At 41.0% G+C, this 25,116-nt stretch overlaps 2 protein-coding genes and 1 long non-coding RNA gene across 8 annotated transcripts; 1 reads left to right on the forward strand and 2 right to left on the reverse strand.

Moving 5' to 3' along the window:
* Window positions 1-1,788: 1,788 nt before the first annotated feature.
* arl13b (ADP-ribosylation factor-like 13b) lies at window positions 1,789-10,287 on the reverse strand. 5 transcript variants are annotated; one of them, XM_052056958.1, is made up of 10 exons: window positions 9,777-10,287; window positions 6,265-6,335; window positions 5,947-6,196; window positions 5,289-5,394; window positions 4,935-5,137; window positions 4,588-4,702; window positions 4,360-4,501; window positions 3,933-4,055; window positions 2,597-2,665; window positions 1,789-2,171 (listed from the first exon to the last, which is right to left on the reverse strand). In XM_052056958.1, the coding sequence occupies exons 1-10, from the start codon at window positions 9,833-9,835 to the stop codon at window positions 2,095-2,097; spliced, it is 1,215 nt and encodes a 404-aa protein (XP_051912918.1). In that variant the 5' UTR covers window positions 9,836-10,287; the 3' UTR covers window positions 1,789-2,094. The 5 variants fall into 5 exon arrangements, with proteins under 5 accessions (XP_051912918.1, XP_051912919.1, XP_051912916.1 ...); XM_052056959.1 differs by having other exon boundaries at window positions 1,789-2,026; window positions 4,354-4,501; window positions 9,777-10,286; XM_052056956.1 differs by having other exon boundaries at window positions 4,354-4,501; window positions 9,777-10,286.
* Window positions 10,288-11,139: 852 nt separating this feature from the next.
* cbsa (cystathionine beta-synthase a) lies at window positions 11,140-24,933 on the reverse strand. 2 transcript variants are annotated; one of them, XM_052056934.1, is made up of 15 exons: window positions 24,761-24,933; window positions 20,723-20,991; window positions 20,464-20,570; window positions 19,555-19,689; window positions 19,366-19,445; window positions 19,072-19,276; window positions 18,874-18,965; window positions 17,769-17,894; window positions 17,597-17,681; window positions 17,355-17,460; window positions 16,621-16,698; window positions 16,387-16,521; window positions 16,197-16,305; window positions 13,023-13,107; window positions 11,140-11,827 (listed from the first exon to the last, which is right to left on the reverse strand). In XM_052056934.1, the coding sequence occupies exons 2-15, from the start codon at window positions 20,983-20,985 to the stop codon at window positions 11,697-11,699; spliced, it is 1,737 nt and encodes a 578-aa protein (XP_051912894.1). In that variant the 5' UTR covers window positions 20,986-20,991; window positions 24,761-24,933; the 3' UTR covers window positions 11,140-11,696. The 2 variants fall into 2 exon arrangements, with proteins under 2 accessions (XP_051912894.1, XP_051912895.1); XM_052056935.1 differs by having other exon boundaries at window positions 20,723-20,987; window positions 24,761-24,920.
* LOC127595489 (uncharacterized) lies at window positions 17,348-17,660 on the forward strand. The gene is made up of 2 exons (XR_007961277.1): window positions 17,348-17,491; window positions 17,522-17,660. It is a non-coding gene; the product is annotated as an uncharacterized LOC127595489 (long non-coding RNA).
* Window positions 24,934-25,116: the final 183 nt, after the last annotated feature.

The following is a 25,116-nucleotide window of genomic DNA, read 5'->3' on the forward strand; positions in this document are numbered from 1 at the left end:
CATTCCTGTGAACACCTCATTATCCCTTATCTGCTTTCCTTAGTCTCTCACCTATCTCATTCTGACCTAATCTTTCTCTTTGTCCGCTTTCGCTGCATCTCCCGCCACTCGCCAACTGCCACCTTTTAATAACCTCAATCAAAGTTGGCACTGTGCCCATCAGTTTTTGCTCATGCCAGCAAACACTTAAGTGTGGTATAAGGAGCCCATTCACGCACTTGCAAGTTTTCCGTAAAAGACTTTGTTCAGAACCGCGAAAATTTTGTGCTAACCTGTCATTTTATGCTCTCAGCTTTTTAAAAAAAAAAAAAAAAGATCTTGGTTACGTGCATCTACTTTTCAAGGAACACAGCCACAATTGGACTCTCGGATGCTCAATAAGAGCCTAAAAAAAATAAGACAGGAAACAGTTTGACTCGCCAATGTTAGTGAGAAGTCAAATTGATGTCACCGATTCCTAGGACTGGATTGCCCTCTATGGGCAAACAGAAAAAAACGCATGGGCCTTAAAAAAAAAGAAAAACAACAGCCTCAACTAGATGCATGAATTCCTATTGTGTTCTACCCATTTCTTAACATGTCCATGGAATATTTTTTTCACAATTTACTTACCGAACTATTAAAGCTTTTTAAAGACTATTAGCATTTCACAATACAGTGAAAAGAGCATCTAAGGTTTGTTCGCACAGTTCAGTCAACGGTTATTCGGGCATGCTGCTTACTTCGACCAATTCGAAACAAATCGCACATATGCGAATGTTTGCATTCTGTGTTGTATTTGTTCATCATAGTACCTGTGCTTCAAGTCTTTTCAAACCTTTGGCAATGGTTGAAACGCATATTACAGTCCCCAGTGGAGCCGTTTCCAAATCTACAGTCAATACATTCTAATGTATGTTTTGTCGACGTGATGAGTGACATTTTCAGTCTCGTACATAATAGCTCTTCTCTCGTGGCTCTATACTGCACCTTGGAAATTCTATGTAAAAAGCATCCTACCTGCAGGGGTTTGTGCAATCTATGCCGAAACACGTTCCGGAAACCAAGTCAATGATCTGAATGATTCCCCGACTGCCAGCTCAATATCATCTGACGTTTTAACACTGCACCAGTAAGGAGAGGCTAACGTGAGCCGGCGTCAAGCATGCAGTCTCAGATCGATACTGGCCCTACGGACAACGCTTTTAAGCCCCAATAACAGCAAAGGTATTGATATGAAGTCAGGTAGAGATACTTTTAGGAGCAAATGATTACCGACTGGGTCCATCAAGTTATGCAGGAGTGTCCATGTTGTCATGTCCGTGTCCCTCCTTCTGACACTCAACGAGGCTGCCTGGGCTGAGGTTTGATTATCTGTCTAAACTCGGACACACCTGTTCTCAGTTAGCCTGCTCACCTGTGGGATGTGCCAAACAGGGGTTTGATGAGCATTCCTCGACTTTCTCAGTCTTTTTTGCCACCTCTCCCAGCTTTTTGGGAACACATGTTGCAGCCATAAAATTCAAAGTTAATGATTATTTGATTAAAAACAATAAAGGTAACCAGTTTGAACACGACATGTCTTTGTCGTGTATTCACTTGAATATAGTTTGAACATGATTTACAAATCACGACATTTTGTTTTTATTTCTGTTTAACACAATATCCCAACTTTGGAACGTCGAAATTCGGCTTGGCCATTATTTTCATTAACTTTCAGTCAATGTTTAACTAATTTTGTTTGCGAGTTTTGAGCATTTTTTTTCTTGAACACTGTAAAAGTCCCAAAACAATGATGCAACAGGAATGCAGCGGTATTCATTTTGTTTAATAACATAGTAAAAATATATGGTACATGACTAAACAAGCGTATTGTAAACGTGTTCATTTTGTTGTTAGTCTGTGAAAGCCCAGTTTTATGGCGGCTGAACAGAGCATCCGTCTCCGGGTTGCTCCTTTCTCTTTTATGTCGCACTTCCATCCTCCCGGGCAGCTCTTTCCCAGACATGCATCAAACTGCTGCAGAGTGTTGTTTACACTGCGCTTGCTTGGGACAGAAAGCAAAAGGGGAGAGCCGTGATTTCGGAGGGGCGGGGGATAGCAATCAGTAAGAGATTAAAAAACGACATTGTGTGTGTCACTGTTAGGCTGCGGCTTATTTGCGACAGGTGCAAGTGGCTTCTTGTAAAACTCTGTGGAGTGGAAGAGAAAGTTTGGCTAAGTTATTACAAAGCCGGTTCATCCTGAAATTAATCCATGCATCATTCAAAAGAAACACAGAATGGGATAAAAGGGACAAGAAAATGCTATATGGAGATGGATGCATGGATGGATGGATGTAAAGCCCAACAAGTCATTGGAGACGATCAAGCTCAACGTTATCTAAGGTCAGTGACATAAGAGTTTAAGCACAGCTTCAGTGTTTCCTCTGCAGTAACGTACTGAGATGTTGCCTATAATGACAACAGCAGCCCTCCAATTATTACTCTGAGGAGTAAACACTTCTTGGCATCGGTGAATGAAAACGCATTCATTGTTTGCATGCATGAGAGTAGACGGAAGTTGTTAAAGAATGAAATGAAGGCATGAATTAGATTCTCGACGTGGCTGTTTTTACCAGAGGCTTTTGAGTCCCAGAGAGGCTCTAATTTGGGCAGCCTAGAAACTTTAGGAGACGCCCATCCAACTACAATAGAAAAAAAGGCAGTAAAACATTGAACGATTCGGGGAGAATTATGTACCTTCAGGTGTGATTCCCAACCGCTGCGCTGCTGTACATTACTGTTCTGTGGTCGACGTTCTTAATTAGCCTGAAAATTATTATTTATACACCACAAATAATACCTTCGCAGTCCTACCTGTGCCAGCAATTTATAGCCACAGACAGAACACTTCAACGCTTGTCCACTAGATGGCGGACGGCACAATTAATCGGTGTGTAAATTTGTTGCTATTCATACAACTGTCTAGCTTTGTCCATTTCCATTTTCTGAACCGCTTTATCCTCACAAGGGTCGCGGGGCATGCTGGAGCCTATCCCAGCTGTCTTGGGGCAGTAGGCGGGGGACACCATGAACCGGTTGCCATCTAATCGCAGCACACATGGAGACGAACAACCATCCGCGCTCACACTCACACCTCGGGACAATTTGGAGTGTTCAATCAGCCTGTCATGCATATTTTTGGAAAGTGGGAGGAAATCAGAGTATCTGGAGAAACCGACGAGCTTTGTGTGTAATAAATAGGCTCAGATAACGCATAGAGCAAGTAATAAACAAAGAAGAGAACATCATTACTTCAGCATAGTGTGTACTCGATCTATACTTTTTGTGACATTTTTGCTTGGTGGTGTGCAGTGAGATTTTAATGTAGAGTATATCCTTTGGCTCAATAAAGGTTGGTGAAACACTGACACATTACATCGCAAGACACACACATACATGCATATTGTACATTACTGTGGCGCTTTGAGATATGAGGGACAAGACTTCTGACTTTTTAGAAATATGAGCTGATGCTCAGCCAAATATGAAATATTATTCACTTTAAGCTCATTTAATAATGCCTTACCTTGTATTTGATTGTTTTTACAGTGTGATATTAGAGACTGGTATTTGTCTTATTAAAAAATAAAATGTTTAAAAATCTGTTGTTGTATGGGAGGCTAGAAACTGATTCATAGCATTTCCATCCATTTCAATTGGGTAATTTGAGATAAGACCGTTTTGAAGTACAAGGATGGTCGTTGAAAGAAATAAACTTGACTCTCAAGGCACCACCGCACACAGGGTATCAGAAGGATGAACAACTAATGAGCTAACAGTCTCAAAATGCAACAGTGGCGACTTGCTCCTTCCTCAGTTTTATATCAAGAAATGAAAAACAAAAACAATTTAAATATCATTAATGCAAATCAAGTTGAGAAGAGAAAGTGTGAAGTGGAAACGACAAACCTGGAAGGGGCGGAGGGGTGACCCTCTCCGTTTGCCCCTCCTCCGTATTCAGTGGGTCCACGCGGTGCTTCCGCTTCAGATACAATTTTCTCACCTTCTTCTTGCTTTGCTCAGTGGCCGTGCCTATGACAAAACGTGGTGCGATACATTTGAAATGATGAGGACAATGACGGGGAGAGTCACCACCATTAAAAAAAAACTTGTTTGTTTTACCATTTCTACAGGGCTCTCTCTGCTGTTCAAGGACTGTTCCCATTAAGTGGCACTTGTTGCTTTGGCAAAAGTCGTTTCAAAGTGCACACTGCCTCCATGTCATTTTCCACCATTCAATTGTAACGTCATTGAAAGGTACACTCAGAGAAAGCCATGGATAGAACCTCCAACCTTTTAGAAAGGCTGCATGAGGTACAAATGCACTTACCGGTACTTGAGCTGGAATTATCCAGAGTGTGTCTGGCATTGTCCGTCTCCTCAGGGGTCTCCTCCTCATAATCGCCGCCTGCCTTCAGATTGTTGATCGTACAGTCCCCCAGCTCTTGTTGCCTTCTCTCGTCTGCTTTATCCTCACTCTGAATTATATTGATGATGCAAGAGAAACTGGTCACCCTCGCAATCACACGGCGCCTCGTTTTTATGTTGGGGAGTCTTTTCACACCTCGGTGACGACATTTACAATCGGCTGGAAGGGGTTGGCCATGTTTTCTTCATCAGGTTCCTCTTTGCAGACCCGCTTGCCCTCCCGTTCTGCCTCTTCCCTCTCCTGCCGCTCTCTAGAAGAAAAAAAAATGTATTAACCTATTGGCATCTTCATACATCCATCTTCTTGGGAAGGTTACTGTACAAAATAATACGCTCAGGTCAAATGTGTTTATCCTCAAAGTGATGAGGAAAAAAATTAATTACACTGTGGTTGCAGAGAACAAGGACAGATATTGTCATCGATTCTTGCTCAGGGTAAGAGTCCAGGATACACGATGCATCTCGCCATAGCTGCCTGCTCACCTCTCTTCTCTTATCCGCCGGACTCGTTCTGCTCTTTCTTTCTTATCCTGCTCTTCCTGAGCACGCTGCTCCGCTGTGTCTTTCTGCACACGCTCAGTAATGGCCTCAAAATCTTTGGCAATGTTGTTGAGCAGCCAGCCCAAACCTCTTTTGATGGATTTGTCAACCTTTTTGCCGTAACCCAGAACCGCAGAGCATGGCTCCTAGAAAAGGATTAGAAAGTATTTCATGAGCACAGCCGCAATGAAATGGGGGAGGATGCCCAACAAGAGCACAGGGGAAGTTGTGAGTTCTATAACCGGCAGAGCTCATGTCACTCAGCAGCCATTTCACAACAGGTGCAGAAGCACTTACGATCTGACAGAGACACTTGTTCTCATTCACAAGCTTCTCTAGTGACAGGTTCTCAATGATGTCTGCTTCGGCCAGTGCTCCTTCCTGATCCTGTTTGTTGGCAAGTCTGGAAGCAAGAGACAAGAACTAAATTGAAGAACAGGTGTTTTCCCGCGTCACGAAAGGAGGAAGCAGCCATCACTGCCTAATTTATAGCCTCCTCAGACTCTAAAACCTCCGACACCATGAAAATGGTTATTTGACAAGCATTGAGCAGTTGAGCGACATTTTCAACTGCAATGGAGGTATTGCAATACAGAAACTGGGTGGGCACTGGATCGGAAAAACTTGCATGTCGCTGCCAAAACTCAAAGGAACAAGAGGTTCAAATCATTGACTTTATTATTTTTTTTAACTGCAACTACTTTTTTAGCCTGAAAACAAGGGCTGAGGCCATTATTTTAGGAAGGTGACGTTACTGCCGCTGTTGTGAAAGTGTGCTATATAAATCAGCATGTATTGTATTGTATTGTATTGTATTGTATTGTATTGTATTGTATTGTATTGTATTGTTATGTTATGTTTCAAAACATGTAATATTGAAGCCCGTCTTGCACGCACCTCTACCTCAGCTTACATACAAGTTCGGAAGATTTTGAATTCACTTTCATCCACTCACACAAGCACAGGCTTCCCAGCGATGCGCGGGTGCTGTAGAACCTCCGCCATGGTCTCCCGCGTCTCCTGAATCCGCTGCACATCGCTGGAGTCCACCACAAACACCACACCGTGCGACTCCGAGTAGTAATTCTTCCATATCCCGCGGATCCTCTTCCCACCCCCCAGATCGAAGATGGTGACCTCAAATTTTCCCTGCTTCAGGTCAACCTTGGAAAAACCCACAGTTGGAGCAACATCCTGGGGATTCTCTGAAAAGCAGTCAAAAGTGAGAAAAAACAATCTGTAAAAAGAACACACTTCGAAACCAGGTCCACACCTCCTTGGATTCCTCGTACTGTGGCAGTCTTCCCCGCGTTATCCAGTCCCACCATCACTAGAGTCACTTTTCTGTTGGAGAGGAAATAAGCATTAATACGCTTATTCCAACTTATCAGCGAGAGAAAGCCAACTGTCACATTTGAAGACACAGATAAGCCAGTTATTTTAAAAAAGTCAAATTAGTGAGTGGATTGTGTGAGCCAGTTATTGTCATCCATCTATTCAATGAAATGTCTTCCTTGAATAGAGCGTTGCCATGAGACACAAGTGACCCGCCTTCCGAGTTTTTCAGGATACAAGCCACCATTTGGCCAATTTTTTTCACTTTTACTCACAAGTGGAAAGTAGAGATACGGACACTGGATGGTGCCAGTGAACTCCGTTGACCTCACCTAATAGACGCAGTTTAAGTGCCTTTGAACTATTTAATGCCACTCCCAGTTCAGGTTGACTGTCAAGCTAGAAATAAAACTAAGAGAATTAGAGGTTGCGCATTTAAAATAACCACATATCTTTGTCTTCGGAAATGCTGCTTATCTTAATCCTAAAAAAAAAATGTTGAATGGCCCAATTAGTTGCGGTTTTAGAAAAAAATAGATTTTCTTTTATTTACACAAACGGTGGAACAACACATGTACAGATAATGTGACAATACTTGACGGCATCTATTCCTTATTTTCTCCCCCTTATTAAAAAAACAATCAAAACCCACACGTTTTACATATTACTAAGGCACTTAAAGTAGCACAGTAATTGTTGAGGAAGAACTACTATTCTTCTTGGTTTTGGTCTATATGACTGTCTTATACTGCCTCCCGGTGGCCAAGACTGGCACAACAGAAGGGTGCAATGAATTAGATTGCTGCATGAAATCATGATGTACAAATGTGTTTTTTTTTCAATTTTATGATGTTATTTCTCTCATTTGTTTTGAAATAAAGCACAGAAATGCTATGTTTCTTTATGTATAATTATTGGCAACTTCATTCATTTCAAAGAAGAAAGATGATTTGAGAGATGCATGTTTTAAGTTATGAGCAATGGTCACGGAATGAATTACATTCACATCTCAAGGCCCCACTCTGCACCATTAACCTTTTAATGCTGAATGAATATGCAGTTTGTCGCTCCAGCATGCTAATGTATTCACCAAGTGACAAAGACTAACAGTAGACATTTACCGGTACTGTATAACCAACAAAAGAATTGCAAGGATGTTTCCAAGGTGACAGTAAGCGCATACCCTCATGTTTCCTTTCTTCATACTTAACTTTGACACTTGAGTTGAAAGGACATCAAGCACTTAATCCATCTAAGCGCCAGTTGGCCCTCATCAGAGCAACTTCATCATGTAAATCCACGGAAAGCTATAATGAGCGCTCACTACCCGCGACCACGCAACCCTTCACGTTCTAGGTTGCAAACCCCTCGCAGTAATGTATCAAAGGAGAGAGAACAGACCTGGCTGTGGGATTAGAGCGGGATTTCTGACTAAATCCACAGACTCAGATGACTCACATGTACCACGTGGGTTGTGCCTTTTTCCTTACGTGATGATTGTCTATTACTGTATGTGTTTTTTTTCATGGGGAATACATTTTTAACATGCAAAACACACAGTACAGTAAAATATATTATTTTTTAAATCCAGAAATTAATAATTAAAAATGTGTCACATAGAAGTTGTACCTGAATGTTTGAAAACAAACCATTCTCAATCCTAGTCAGCGGCAAACCGTGAATGTTGTGTTGTCAGTAGAGTTCGTCAAGTTTCGGTGCAGGTCATAAATGTTAGTGAAACGTTTGCATTACATTCGGTCGACATTTTTTCTTGTTGCAAAGGAACATTCAGGTGAACATCCAGCGACTGTTTGGCGAACATTTGCGACCTTGAACAAACCCTGACGAACTCTGACGTGAATGCAACATTCGCTGCCTTTGAAAAGAGTCACAATTGTTCACCGCTCAGTGAGATGGGGGCTTTAAAGATCAATAGGCAGGTGTTGTCCTTAAAAGTTAAAAACAATGTTAACTGTTACTGTACTTGCATTTGTACCTCCCTTCATTTACTTGGCATCGATTGTTGCAAAGACATTTTCGTCCATTCTAACATGTGTAGCTGTAGATGTCAAGCATTAAATCTATTTTAGCTTATTTGCATTTAATTCAGTGATTCTTAAGTGTACCACTAAGGGAAGCTTATGGAACACACTATGTGTCTCTCTGGTCCAAAACAACCATAATGACATGTATTTTAGCAAATGATGCACCTATGTGTTGTCTTGTGTTATTTCTGTTATTTTGACTTCAAAATGGCGCCGCGAGAGTGGCTGCCTTTCCAGCAGCTCCTATATTTTGTTGTTCTACTTCTTACTTTCATAACTTTGCTGCTGTGATTTGGGAATTTCTCCATTGTGAGACTAATAAAGGTTTTCTTCTTCTTCTTCTTCTTACATTTGAATATTTGCTGATAAAACAATTGAGAAGGGCAATGAAAATATGATTTATTTTAACCAAATATTGTTCAAAAACACCTTTTCTCGACCACGGCACGCATTTCATTCAAATGCAACACTTTTTAGACCAACATCTTGTCATTATGGACATTTAACAAACAACTGCATGTTTTTCTTGCAGTCTCACCACACTTAAAGCCTATAATAAAGGCATTTTAGTTATGCAGCATACCAAACTGAGCCTTAGGTGGCACTGTTTAAAAGAGGCGCAGATAGAAAATGAGATATCGAAGAAATAAAGAAAAATACAGGGAACTTTACAAATGGTGCAGGTCTAGAACACATGAATTCCTTCACTAAAATTCTATGATTATATGTGTCATTTTTTGTCCTTAGTCTGTATGCCGAATTTCTTTTCTGTCTTGTATTATGAGCTAGCATGTTGGATGTTTTTAACAGTGCCTGTCAGTGTATGACAGAGATCACAAAGACGGTGCCTTTGAACACCAAGTAGCCTCCAAAGGGCCACAAAAGTAGTCCGCGGGGGTTGTGTGAAAAACGGCTGTCCTGTGAGATGCGTCTAATTTTGGGGGTGTTACTATCCTTAAAAAAATTGCACCTCTTGCCAGTGAGTTCCATCCAACATTTTGTTGGTTTCTATTCTTTTTTCCATGTTGGCATTGCTGCAAATTTGGTAATTATAACATTAAAAACAAAGTTTCGATTTGATGTTTCACATACAACAACAGGGGGCAATTGCGGTATGTATTATGATGAGGCTTTGACAACGATAACAGTTCTCTGATGCATACCATAACCCTGTCTCATAAAGATGTTACTTTGTGAGACGACTTTTTAACATGGTTAAGTCTGGCGCCACGGCAATGTTTATGAATGGAATAAAAAATTGATTTAACAATTTAATTTAACATGGCCCATTTTCAAGGGCTACAGAGTTGACACAACTGCAAATCAAAGCTGATGTCCAAATCGCTTGAGCAAACAAAAACGATTTTCTTGAATTGTGAATATTTTAAAGTAAAATTTAACTTACCTTGCCGGCTCTCGCCAGCGTTTCAGCCAGGTACAACAATTCGCCATGAGGCTGAACATGTCAGGCCAAGTGCAGGCGTCTGCAGTCAAGTGGTCATCGAACCGCAGGAGTCCCTTTTCAGTCGCGTTGAGTGGCGACCGTTACCCTAACTACATTATGAAAAGTCTTTAATAGCCATTTAAATGCTTAGCATCATTTCCACTGGTAACCTCGGCGACGTTGAATACATAGCCCAAAAAATCCGAAACCCGTTATCTGAAGCTAACGCTAGCGCTTCGAGCTGGCGATAACCGCAGCTTGTTGAACTCCTCTTAGTCTCGACACACGTCAGTTACCTTCTGAGTAAGATTTGGCTTCACCCTGAACCGAGAGTCAGGTTTTAAAACAGCACAATATCAAAACGAGTAACATGTTTGTTTACATTGCGACCGAGTCACTTAGCAATTAGCTTCCTTCCGCTTTGCTGTGCCTTCTCTTTTGTTGCTAGGATGCGGGCGTGATGACGTCATCTTTCTCGTCAAATAAATCCTGCCGTTTCTTGAGAGCGCCTCCTGTGCACACTTTTGACACCACACACGCGTGGAAAGAAAACTCCGCTTGAAGTACTCTATGGAGGACCACAGGAGTGCCAAAATTAAATAACTTGCCAAACTATTTTCATCAAATACATTTCAGCGTTTATTTCAATAGTTGTTTGCATTTTATTTGTAGAGTAGCTGATAGTGTAATGGTACAGTACACGCGCCGTACTTGTGTGCGGGCAGTGGGATCAGTTGCGCTCAATGACGGTGTAAATGTTTTGTCTCTATTTTGTGCATTGTGCTCTGCGACTGACTGGCGAGAAGCTGAGGGTGTAGTGTGCCTTCCGCCCAAAGTCAGCTGGGATAGGCTCCAGCAACTCCCTGCGCCCCTTTTCCGGATAAGCAGTGTTGAAAATGGATGCATATTTTTATAAGTTCATTTCAATGTCAGGATTTATTTCAATCTATTTCGATGTTTAATTACATATCTAGTTTATGAATGATTGCCCAAAATCAAAATTACATAAATATTTTAACTGACACAGGAATACAACATGCATTCATTTCCCGAACCGCGTTTATCCTCACAAGGGTCGCGGTGGGTACCTCTGCACTGTGCTAACCCCCGGACTACCGGGCCACCCAGAAATACAACATGACACATTTAATTATTAAATTATACATTGATTGATGCCCATGCCATGTGTGGATCAGATAATGAATGAGTGGATGGATATTTATTGATTTAATCCGGGCACCCTTGGCCCTCCTCTGGGCACTCTTGGTGCTCCACAGCAATCTGAAGATGCATGAGTTAAGATTTGTCAAATGAAAGTTTAAACTGAGTGCACCATCTTTATTGAACCATCAACATGAATTACATTACAACAAGTCAATAAAAACAACTTTCTCCTCCGACACCTCGAAACTAGTGGCAATGTGTTGAACGCAAAAATACCTCCTTTAGGATACCCAAAATAAATGTTTTGCATCCACGCAGAAGCAGCAAACGCATGCACTGTAACTAGAAATGAATATCAACATTAAATATAAGTTTTGGTAACCGTCTTGGTCTTCATTCTTATATCCCTTTTCTCAAACCAAAGTCTCAACCATTTACAATAATAAACAAAAGCTTTCTACTAGAACAAACAACTCTTTATGCACAGCAAGCAGATTTACTTCTTAACAATCAATTTCTTGAAAAAAAAGATCCATCGTCAAGTTATATGAATGAAGTAACATTTTCAACATTTAACGTTTACGTACATAGAAAAGTGACTCCCGATACTCACCTTTTTTTTAAAAATCATACTTGAGAAAAAAATTAACTCAACATGTCTGTAATGCATGATGACGCTGGAAGAACTGTACAAGTACTGCTCTGCATCATTCACAGTCACATCTCGTCCGTTGAATCGGAGAAAGAACGCTCCCGCCGCTCACGGCCTGTGACACAGTTGAGCAGGTCGACAGCGGTTACAACCCCAAAGACCATCTGCTTTAAACTGGGAGAGCCGTCTGCCAAGTCTGAAACAGAAGTACAACGGAAAAGAAAAGCAATAAGTGCAGGACTCGCACGGCAAATTGAAAAGATGCTGAATAAATAAAGCCATTGATACAGTGCCTTTCATCCATTGCACTGATATAGTTTGCAATATGTTCATACAGGATTACATCCATGGACACGTATAATCCTTTGAATCGGATGTTTTCATAAACAACAGCCGGAGTTTTCATTGATTAGTACACCTACCATTTTTGCAAATCCGGTTAAGAAAGCAGCTGTCTTCTAAGTGTTTGTAACAAAGAACGCTCGTGGACACTGGCGTGAAATTCATTTGCATTGCGAGAACAAAACTGTATTGTTCCGATTTTCTGGTCCGTTTTTGTGACCCATTTTTTATCATTTGGCCACTCAAACAACTCTTTGTCTGAATGTGTACAGCGCATCGCCACGCAGCGATGTATTACGCCGAATAACTCGATAACAATGGCAAAGAGTAGTTAACGGGACAATCAACAATGCAGTGGCCACTCAATGGTTAACTGGCGACTCTGCATTTTCTAAATGACGTCACGTGATTGCACAACACAAGCATTTTCGTTGTTATGCTGTGACACTATGTGTCTAACGATGATCCTTGGTGGGTTGCATTGAAAAAAAACTAACCCAACGTATGCTTGAGACCGTTTTAGCCTTCAGTATTATTCAAAAGGTGGTTGGCCAAGTTTACTTCACACCTGATCTTTAAAGTATGTGTGGTGAGCAGGGGGAGCAGCATTATCATCAAGTTAGTAAGTAGTAGTATATGTTAGTGTTAGCGTCTAATAAACACCACTCGTATAAACGCCACGCACTGGGTTGCTTTATGAAATTGTTGACGGAGTGTTTCTGTTTGGACATGTGCCCACGCCCGACAAAAATTCATTTGAAGCGCTCACTTGTTTTCCACACTCTGACTTGGCTTCTTCAAGTGTAAGCAAGCAGGCGGCCACCGCAAATACGCCGAGCATACAATGAGCCTATTTTACCATGGCATCAAACGTGCTGTGTGTTTGTTTTCGTTTTGTTTTATCCTTGGAGTATTTTGCCACAAGCATGCCACGGATGTGTTCTTTAGACACATGGAATCTGTTTCAAATTGTGAATACCGAGTTGCGTGATCTAAAACACACGTGTATTTTTTCAGGTAGTCTGGAGCAAAATGTTTCGACAACTTACACTGGATCTGCTCATGAACCACCAGGGCAAAGTGATCTATTTCCAGAATTCGGGACAACTTTCCCAAGTTGTCCAACAGGCGGATCTGAAATGATGATACAATGAAAGTTTTGGTTGGTTGGTTTGTTTATTGAACATAAAACATATACAGTAATAATTTGACAGAAAATAAGGTAGATAAAAAAGTAAAAGAAAGAAATCAGTCTTCATTCAACACAGTTATTATGTTCAAGGGAGTAGGATGAAGTAAAAAAACGTATCTAGTCCTACCCCGTTATGTGTTTATATCTACTAAATCATTTTTATATCAATCAGAAAAGAAAAAGTAAGAAGAAGTCTCCATTAAGGCTCATACTTTACCCTTAACCGTGATATTTTCACAACTTTTGGTTTGTATCGGGATTATATACATCCTCACCCTGGCACTCTTGTGTCAATTTTCTCTTGTATTCATAATGGATATTGCAATACCTTTCTCTATTTATCAACTTAGTTCTGATTTATCATTATATTTAATGTTCAGAATTTATCATTTTAACTCTGATTGATGTAGGTTGTTTGTACTATTTTTTTGAATTTGTTTTTGAACTCAGCAAGCGATTTACTCATTTTTAGGTCCGTTTCGAGATTATTCCACAGATTAACACCTTTGCTAGATACACTTCTTTGCTTGATGTTTGTTCTTGTTTTGAGTTTTTTGAATAAGTTGGTACCTCTTAATTCATAGTTGCTTTCTCAAATTTCAAAAAACTTCTGAATGTTTTGGCAGAGCAGGTTATTGTGTGCTTTGTATATTAATTGGGCGATTTTAAAGTCAACCAGGTCATAAAATTTCATCGTATTTAATTTGATAAATAGTGGATTTGTGGGTTCCGTATATTTTGATCTATTAATAATTCGAATTGCTTTTTTTTGTAGTTTGAGAATAGGGAGTGTGTTTGTTTTGCAGGCATTTCCCCATATTTCCACACAGTAGGTCATGTATGGTAATAATAATGAAGAGTATAATGTGTACAAAGATCTCTTATTTAGCACTTCCTTGGTTTTGTAGAGGATCCCTACGGTCTTGGCTATTTTTCTTTTTACGTTATCGATATGTGGTTTCCAACATAGTTTTGAGTCTATTACTAATCCGAGAAACTTGGTTTCATACGCTCTTTCTATTTCAATTGAGTTTACCATAATTTTAGGTTGGTGTTTGATTGATCTTGTGCCAAAAACAATTGACTTCGATTTTTTCAGGTTAAGTGACAATTTATTTCTGTCGAACCAGTTTTTTAATTTGTTTAATTCGTTTTCTACGGTTGTCAGGAGCTGTTTCAGATTTATTCCAGAACAGTAGAAAGTTGTATCATCAGCAAATAGGACACATTTAAATAGTTTTGAGACCTTGCAGATATCATTTATATATAAGATGAATAGTTTTGGACCAAGCACTGACCCCTGAGGTACTCCATGAGTGATTTTCAGTTGATTCGTTTTTTTATTGTTGAGTTGCACGTACTGATATCTGTTTTCTAAATAACTTTTTATCCATTTATAAGCTACACCTCTAATGCCATATCTTTCTAGTTTTTTCAATAATATACTGTGATCTATTGTGTCAAAAGCTTTTTTTAGATCTAGGAAAACCCCAACAGTAAATTCTTTGTTGTCTATATTAGTGGCTATTGCTTCCACAAACTCCATAACTGCCTTTGAGGTGGTCCGTTTTTCCCTGAAGCCATATTGATTCTCACTTAACAGCGCATGCTTTTGTATAAAACTATCAAGTCTGCGAGAAAATAGTTTTTCTAATATTTTTGAAAATTGTGGTAGTAGTGATATTGGTCTATAATTTGTAAACAGATGTTTTTCTCCACTTTTATAGATTGGAATAACTTTAGCAATTTTCATTTTTGATGGAAAGATACCAGCTTTGAATGACAGGTTGCATATGTGCGTGAAAGGTCGCACTACATATTCTATAATCTGCTTGATTATTGTCATATCAATATTAAAGCAATCAGTTGACTTTTTATTTTTAAAAGTTTTTATAATATTTGATACTTCTTGTTTTACTGCAGTAAGGAACATTGTGGAGGAGTTTTTTTCTACGTATCTATCTATTTCAAACAGGTTTGTTGGATCAGGAATTTGTTTTGCTAGGTTACTGCCGATGTTGACAAAATACTCATTGAATTCAGTTGCTATTTCTGCAGTTTTTTCCAAAATAGTATTTTTGCCTTTGATAAAATACTCTGGATAATCCATTTTTTAGGACTATTTCTGATTACTTGGTTAAGTATTTTCCATATGTCTTCTGTGTTATCTTTATTCTGCTCTAATAGTGCATGATAATGATCTCTTTTACTGGTTCTTATAATATTTACTAGTTTATTTTTATAGGTCTTATATTTTTTTCTGCTTCTTCAGTTCTGAATTTTAAAAACAATTTATATAAATTGTTTTTCTTTTTACATGCGTTTTCTATGCCTTTCGTTATCCATGGCTTACTTGGGTCTTTATACTTTTTGGAAACTTTAGTTAATGGAAAATGTTTATCATATAAGGAGATTATGGTAGACTGAAATACTTCAAACGCTGTATTTGGGTCTTCGTTTGAGTAGACCTCGGTCCAGTTTTGTTTTTCTAGGTCTTGCTTAAAGGCATCGATGGAACGTTGGGTTCGTAGTCTTATTTCTGTTATACGAGTTGTTGATTTAGCTTTTCTATCGAAATAATTATGAAAAACTGCAAAAACAGGCAGGTGGTCACTTATGTCATTAATGAGAAGTCCACTTTCCATTTTATGATCAATCTTATTTATAAATATGTTATCTATTAATGTGGCCGTGTCAACTGTTATTCTGCTAGGTTTCAGGATTACTGGGAAAAAGCTGTTGCTGTACATAGTATTTATGAAGTCAGTTGTTTTTTTGTGTCTATTTGGGTTTAATAAGTCAATGTTAAAGTCACCACATATTATTTGTGTTTTCTTATCGTTGTAGTAACTGAGCATATCTGTTAGTTTTTTATTGAATGTGTCCAAAGTAACTAAACATTGAAATCAATAAACAAACGAGATGATTTGGCAAATCAAGGCTTTATTGCCCAGTCTTGACTAGAAATATGAAAAGAAAAGAATCCAATCGGACATTTGATTTAAAAGGGATCATGAGAATTTAGTCCAACCTGTTTGAACTGCTTGTAGAGCACTTTGCTAACCGGATCTGACAGCTTGATCTTCCCTGCAAGTATAGAAGCCAGCATGTTCCCCAAAGTCACCATACCCAAGATGACCCTAAACATCGGGACAAAAACGCACAATGAAGCATTTCACCATGGTAAACATTTGCCATTTATGTGCTACCAGGTCACACACCCGGACTCATCCACCACGGGCGCCTGGTCAAAGCCCTTCTCTTTCAAGATTTGGATTGTCCTCTGGCAGCTTACAGTTGGCAAGACAGTGAGAGGTGCACACAGGTTCAAATGTTGCACGTGTAGGTTCCACCACCTGACCAACAAGAGAGAGATTGTGCATCTGTTCAGCGAATGTCCGATTTACATATGAAAGGACTGCACGTTGAGATTGAAAATGTAACTTGCAACATACCAGGGTTTTTTCACCATGAGTTCCTCCTCGCTCAGGAAGCCCTTCTGCACCATCCATTTGTCGCTCAGGAATTTGGACCTTGTAGAAAGCATTTGGAAATTCATTTTTTTCTAACCCAATCCAGTTGATCAGAGCTCATCATTAATCTAAACTGGTTTGATACATTGGTGAAAAAAAGAAACTTCTGGGCCCCCTATAGACATCCATTTCCTATACTGATGAATCTGTTTAGGGTCAGGACGACAAGACTGATCACCTGCCAATCACAGGATGAGCAGATTCATACTTTATGGTTCTGGTGGTACATTTCAAATACGCTTCAGTGCATGATTCAAAATGAGGCTTAATCCAAATGTGTATAAAAATCGGACACACGTCACACCTTAAGTGAATGCATAGTAAACAAACCGATGGGATATACTGTCACTGCTTGACATCAATGAAATATACCCATCGGTGAAGAGTACCGGTATACCTTTATGCTCAAATCATAAATAAACGTGCTGACGATCTATTATTCCAAAACTACAGCAAAGGCAGACCAACATGGTCTAAATATGGTACAAGGGAAAATGTGTTCATTATTAAATAGGGAAACCAATTGCAGAGGGTGGTCAGTGGAGAAATTTGAAGTGATATCCAAAACCGCAATCTAACAGCCTTCCTGCTTTGAGGCAGCTGCCAAACCACGCGAGCGCCCGTCCGGCCTGCTTTATAATTAATTGATGCCTTACATGTAGTTTCGGACGGAGTCTGGAAGGATGACCACGCAGCGCTGTCCTTCTTTCAATTCTTTGGCAACAATGACAGCAGCTGCCATGGCGGTGCCAGAGCTCCCCCCTATTTAACACACAATCACTTTCACTGATAAGTGAAAGTAAGATAAGCTTATCATGCTAAGATAAGCTTAGCATGATGGTGATAATATTTACTGTTACTTCGGGTATGTTTCTGGTTGGGATGTGCAAGCGCTTACCGCACAGCAAGCCCTCATCCCTAATCAGCATTCGAGACATATTGAAGGACTCCTCGTCATTGGACTTATACCAGCTATCAATAACCTGACAACGCCAAATGAAGACATCAGTGACTATCACAGACAAACAAGCACGCGTGAAGAAAAGTCGGGAAAGGCCGGTGCAACTCACCGATCTGTCGAGTACGGTAGGAATGAAGTCATAGCCGATGCCCTCCACCTCGTACTGGGTCTGATCCGTCTTGTTCAGTTCTTCTGGCTCTGCGAGGCAAGAGCCTAATGGGTCCACACAAACAATCTAAAGGCACACGTTCCAAAGTTAGTCCGAGCTGACAGTTGACCATATCGGATTCACGCATTCTTCTAACAAGTTAGAATCAAGATCTTTGGCTGGGCCAGACAGTGACAGCCAGCTGTTTCAGTAGAAAACATCGGCTGGCGTTTGGCCATGTCCATCCAACCAAGTGCTTCGTCATCCTGTCAGGAGCGATACCACCGGACTGTGGCTAAATTGCGGACTAGAAAGGGGCGCTTTGAGAGTGGTTTGTTTTTGAGTAATTTCTCCAAAACAAAGTGATAAAACTTGAAAATGCAGGCTAATATAATTTTCCTGATCAAATTTTACATAACCAAAGTTTTTGAGTAAAGAAATGGGACATCCTGGCAGGATCCTCCCTTTAAGTCTTGTTCATGAGTGAGGGAAGAATGGAGCAGGGCATTGACGTCTGCAGCGATATTGACGCCGTAATGGCCTGTCATGGTGGGGAAAGAGCAGAGCTGAAAGGCAAAACTCTCAACATTCCTACCCTCACCTGGATCATGAGCGAAAGAACAAGATAGCAGATACAAGCGACTGAAAGTATTTTCCTTTGCTGGGTGTTTAGGCAGTCCGTTAGAGATGAAGCGAAACGCTCATTCATCCGGGAGGGGCTTCGAGTAGAGCTGTTACTCATCAACATCATCAGGAGCCAGAGGAGGTGGCTCGGGCATCAGATTCGGATGCCTCCTAGGCACCTCCCCAGTGAGGTGATCCGGGCATGTCCCACCAGTAGGAGGTCCATGGTGTGACCCAGGATATGCTGGAGATACTATGTCTCCAGGGCTGCCTGGGAACGCCTTGGGATACCCCCAGAGGTATTGGACGAAGTGGCAAGGGATAAGCAAGTCGGGGGGTCCCTGCTTAAACCGCTTCCCACATGACATCATCCCAAATAAGTGGAAGAAAACGGGACGGATCTACATAATAATCCCCACTGTAATTTCTGGGAACTGATTACCTTGATGTTGGGGCAACGTTCCTTTAGTTTGCGGGCAATGCCTGTAATGGTTCCTCCGGTGCCAGCTCCTGCCACCAGCATGTCCAGTTTACCTGTCGAGAGAGGGAGAAAAGAAAGTATCAAGCAAGCGATCCCAACAGGCCATGCCATCAGAGTGCGGTGTTTGTATTTGATTGTCATGGCGTGGATGTCTCGTACCGTCGCACTGCTCCAGGATTTCTTCAGCTGTGGTGTCGTAGTGAGCCAGTGGGTTGCTCGGGTTGCGGTACTGATCCAGGATGTGGGAGTTGGGGATCTCGTTTTTCAGGCGCCAGGCAACTCCCACGTGGGATTCGGGGGAGTCAAAGCGAGCGCTGGTCGGCGTGCGCACAATTTCGGCTCCGAGTGCTCTTAGGACATCCACCTGCATTGAGAAAGGGTATTTTAAATGAAAGTTCACAAACAAGTCTCAAAAGGGCGGAGGAAGTGAGTGTGTGGCCAAGACAAACTCGCCTTCTCCATGCTCATTTTCTCCGGCATGACGATGATGCAGCGGTAACCTTTCACGGCTGCGGCCAGAGCCAATCCAATGCCTCAACATAAGCAAACAAGATTTATGAGGCTTCTGCTTTCATCTCATTAAAATACCTTTTGTGATAGCAACGCATGCACTTGTGAACACAAACATGTGCGCTTAACTACCAGTGTTCCCAGAGGTGGGCTCGATAATGGTGTCTCCTGGTTTGAGGACACCCGCTCTCTCTGCGTCCTCCACCATGCGCAGACTGATCCTGTCTTTGACACTGCCGCCCGCATTGAAGAACTCACACTTGGCCACTACCAAGACAATGAAACGATTAGATTGATTTCAGCTACAATTGATGGAGAAACACCAATTACATATCTGTGATGGAGCGACTCCCCAAGCAGTGGGGTGCGGCTCCTCTTACACGATATTTTCTTCTTTTTGGGACGGGTTAAAGGGTAAAACAAACTTTAAACATGTTGCCTGTATGGGTTATGTTATACAATACTTCATTGTCATTGGGCATACGCAGTTGACCGTAGAAAAACATGAGCATAAGATGGGGAGGGTTCCCTCCCTTCTTGACATCTTTTTGCAGCTGATGTCGTTTGGCATGTCCATTTATAAAGCAGAGGAAAACCATAAACTTGCACAGCAACGAGCTTGTGTGGCAACCCTTCCAGATAGCATATGTGATACAAGTTAACACTGTTAATTATAAAATTTCCACTACAATAAACAACTTTCCGTACTACTTTATACTATGGCTGCCAGGATACAGTGATTCCTGGCTATATGAGTGACTCCGTTTACGGATTTTTCTAGTTACAAGTCAGGCATGGACGAGCACCGATATCAGGTATGGATAGGATACCCGCCTGATTTTAAGGTACTGGGCATCTCTAGTTACAAGTCAGTTGAGATAGCAAATCGCAATTTTAACCTATTCTTGACCCCTTAATGAGGGCACCATTATTCGGTAAAGCGGTGATTAATTTCCTCCAGGATAATGTCGTCTTCAGGCCAGAGTGAAAAACAAGTGTCACCTCACGGTGGAAGATTATCCCTTGTGGACGGAGACTCACATATTTCACATTTGAGTCCAAATGCTTTTGGGATTTTGTTGATCCGCACCAGGGGAGTGTCACCGATCCTGTGCAAAATGTTCGGAAGGATGGCAGGCGCGGGCGTTCTGTCAGCATAAAAATAATAACGCACGCGTGTCAGCAAATACACATGCATGACAAAAATTATCATTCAACTGGCAAGGGCTGTTCTGTCACGCCATTTCGTTTGATCGAAGCATTTTCTTCTAAACTAAATGAGAATTTTCTTCCCACTCACCGTGGGATTTGAGCGTGAGGGGATTCTGCCTGTGAGGCCCCAAGGCTCCACTTGCAGCGGCTAGGGAGGTCCGGGCGGATCCATTTCCTCTGAATGCCAACGTTCGGCTCTGCCTTATCCTCCGCCGTCGGCGCACTGTCAAGCCCCTTAAGCGGGAGCTCACGTCGTGTTAATTCACCGTTGGGTTGGTGAAGTAGCTTGGCGGTGTGGGGGCATTTGGGGCTTTGGAGAGGGGCCTCTTTGGACAAGGGAACTGACGGCATGGCTTGCTTTGGAAGAACCAGAAAAAAGAAAAAAAAAACATAAGATTAAAATGCCATGTTCAAGAAATTTTGCCATTCAACGATCCAGGCAAAATAATTGACATTTCGAGCAACTTTTTCAATAGCCCAGTTGAGGAAGGACGTAGACCAGGTGTGTCCAAAGTCCGGCCCGCGGTCGAATTTCATCCGGCCCTCGGCCCCTGTCATAAAATCAGTGCCGTCTGGCCCGCAGGTTGGGCGCAATGGAACACGTGTTGCATTGACTGAGGTCTCGGTAGACTGGGGAGTGATGTTTCATAGAGTACTGCTTCCCTCTAGTGGCTAAATGAGTAATAGCATTCACTAAATGAGTAATAGCATTTAGACACTAGAGGGCATCACTCACGAGTTAACAAGACATCACTCCGTGTTTATATTGACTGATATGTCATATTTCAAATGATCCTTGCAGTTGTGGATATGTGTATTGCTTGTTCATTTCCCTGTTGTTCGAGTCAAAGGTTTTGTGACTATTGAAAAGTCATGGTGATACATTTTATGTTTCAAATCAATCAATTTGCACTCAGGAGACTTCTGTATAAGAAAAAGTCAAGTGAATAAGCAGTTGCATGTGATATACCTGTTTCAAATGAACCAAAAGAAATTCTTAAGATTGTTGAAATTAAAATAAAAATGGAAATGTGAAACAGACTGGCTTACTAAAATTTGTTGAACAATATTGTTGTTCAATGTAAAGAATGTCGGCCAAGGTCGGCCCCCCGACATGTTACCACATAAAATCTGGCCCCCTTGGCAAAAAGTTTGGACACCCCTGACGTAGACCATGCACTTCTCATTTGGGAGTATTGAGCAATAGGAAAACGCCCCCCCCCCCCAAAAAAGAGCAGTTCAATAAAAAAAGCACATTGAAATGATTCTTAAACCATTCATGTCCGGTCGTGCCAACAATAATTAATCCCAGGCTGTTTTTTTACACTGCACATACTCTTTGTTAATGTTATTGTTTATTTTCTCAGCACATATTTGCTTTTTAGACACATTCATTTAATGAGAGAGGGGACATATTATGGAAAACAACTTTTTTAATTCTCTATGCACAAAGAGTTGGATCTAGAGAGAATCCTCACAAGCATCAAACATTAAAATAAACAAATTATTATTTTTTTTGCCATTTGCCTATTAGATAGAGCATAACATGGAATTCCACTCCTGTTCCACCCCACACCCACAGAACGCTGTAGTTCTTTATCTTGGGATGTTTTGACAAGGCCGTGTCTCCAAAATGCTTGTTTTAAATTATGCAGAAATATGTAGATAAAATCATGCTGGCTCTTCTAGCTAATATTGGCTCAATCTATTTGATTTCAAGAACAAAAAGCCATCTAGTTCTTAAGAAACAACTGCTGTTGTTATAATTAAATTTAAAACTACTTTTTTTAAAGAATCATTTTAAATGGATATGAATAGAGCAAAATGTTATGCCACCTGCATTCTTAAACAAATGAATGACTATGTTCCCTTGCCTAATGATTATAAATGCTTTGCCTTATTACACTTGCAAGCATCCTTCCTTTTTAACATATGGTTGTGCTTGTAAATTTACACACCTTGGCAGAATTTGAGATATACTGGTAAGGTGGGGGGCGGGATATTATACATGACTGAACCATCTATTTATTTACTTGCTCATTGCTATGTTTTGTTTTGTTTTTGTTGTGCTATTTTGAAATTCCATACACTTTACTTTGAATCCAAGTTCAAAACTACCGGTAATGTGTTTTATCTTATCACACACTGTCTTTCAAAGAATAGGGTGCATGTTGTAAGTTCTGCAAAGGTATGTAAATTTATAAGCATAAAACTGTATAATCATCATAATTCTAAGAAACAGATGTCATTCAAGGCGGTCCGGTGGGTGACTCATGGTTAGCACATCCGCCTCACCGTGCAAAGGTGTAATATTTGATTCCGACTCCAGCCTTCCAGTGTGGAGTTTGCATGTTCTCCCCGTGCCCCGTTTTCTCCAGGTTCTCCGGTTTCCTCCCCCGTTCCAAAAACATGCGTGGCAGGTTAATGGAACACTCTAAATTGTCCCCAGGTGTGCGCGCAAATTGTTGTTTGTCTCAGTGTGCCCTGCGATCGGTTGGCAACCAGTTTAGGGTGAACCCCGCCTACTGCCCAAATATGGCTGCGATAGGGTCCAGCACGCCCGGCGACTCTAGTGAGGATAAGCGAATCAGAAAAAAAGATGTCATTCAGTTGCTAATTTCAGTGGCATGGCACTAGGGAACTTTATCTGCTGTGCTGGGAACTACTAGATATAGCACCCAGTTTCACAGTTATCACGTGTTGATTTAAACAGTGATCATTCTTTGTTTACCGGAATGGCTTCCTCTCGTCATTTCTGTAACAGGTTTTTGTTTTTACAGGGTGAGGTTGTTAACCTCACGCCCAACCCCCAACCTGGAGGACCAGTTGGATGCAGTTTAACGTCATACCCAGGACCCAGGACTGGATGCCAGAGGGTGGAAAGAGGAAGAGAGGTAGGCCAAAGAAGACGTGGAGACAGACTGCCAAAGAAGACCTCAGTGAGATGGGTGTCAGCTCGCATGGAGCAAGAAGGGTCGCCACTGACCGGACCAAATGGAGGAAACTCGTCGCCCAATGTTCCAAATAGGAATGGGCGGAACTAACTAACTAACTAACTAACATTCTTTGTTTATTGAACATATAAACAGATATAGACATTTTGTCAGGAAGTAAAGAGATGAAAAAAAACCAAATAGTCATCATTCAGTAGAATTTACATGTTCAAAGGAAGTAGGAAGAAGTAACAAACTTATCTAGCCCTACCCCTTGTTCTTTGAGTTTTAATGATCATTCATTGAGTGCATCTAACTCTGAAAAGAAAAGGAATAAAGTCAACAGGTAGACCTACTCAAGTGTACAAATGCATTTACACTTATGCGAGCTGTTCTCTATAAGGTATAGGCCTCCAACTTTCGGTTTGTAGGGGTCTACTTAGGCACACACACACACATCTATATATAACATTTAAATTGTTTTTAGGGCACAGCAGATATCATTATATACAATATGAATAAAAGTATTGTGGTCGGCCTATTCAAAGGTTTTGAAGTCCATATTTTTATCATCTATTTTGCATGACTACAATTTCAAATTAAATGTTCCAAAGAGGATACATCAGATTTATATTTGTGGGATCCGTAACTTTTATATGGAGGTCTCTTATTATTAGTTTTCTGTGGCATCATTAGATTTTCAAACACCAATAATTTACGGGAAGGTCATTTTCAATTGAAAAAAGAAAAAGCCCTGGCTGCGCTGTCAGCAGAAAGTACAACGCAGCAAACCCAGATAGACATAACAAAGGAATGAATAGCAGGAATGCAGACCGAAGAAACACAACGTGACAAAATGAAAACACGCAACAAGACCTCAACGTGTTTGAAGGTGCGTCAGTAACCCAGACGCTGCTCGTGTTGCAATCTTGCATCAGAACAAAGCAAATTTCCAATTTAAAACCTCGCCACTCTGCTCACTATCACTCTTTCCGCAAAAGTAAGAACAGCAAATTATACACTTTGTGCTAAAATATCAATTTTTTGCCAAATAATCAACAGAGACATTTAAAAAGAACACGTTGGTGGAGTTGCGTCAGCTTCTGCGGAGGTACAGGTCACGGCTAAAGCGCCATCATTTAACATAATTACGCTTCAATCCAAGCTAGCGCGATTGCTCGATATTCACTCACCTATTAATAATTCAAACGTGGTCGCAAAAAAACTGGACAAAGAGTCGAGACAAGCGCAAGAGACTGGAGATGCTGTGCCCGGACTGCGCAGTTAGAAACGTCCGATCTGCAGCTTCCGTGTTGAAGCGTGCAGATTTGATGCTTACACTTTGGGAAATCGTCAAGATGCTCGCTGATTGGCGGTCAGGAGGGCGTCTGCCCGAGCTTCTCCACGAATCACGGACGGAGATTTCTCGTTACTGGATTGGCTCACGCAGTCCCCGCCCTCTGTTTATGGTTTATTGCCTGACCTGACGTGTTTCCTAATCGAACGACTTTTTGAAAGATTGCAGGTGCGCGAGGCTAAAAAGAAATAA

The sequence above is a fragment of the Hippocampus zosterae genome, chromosome 2 (genome assembly GCF_025434085.1).
Source record: "Hippocampus zosterae strain Florida chromosome 2, ASM2543408v3, whole genome shotgun sequence".
Classification (NCBI taxonomy): Eukaryota; Metazoa; Chordata; class Actinopteri; order Syngnathiformes; family Syngnathidae; genus Hippocampus; species Hippocampus zosterae.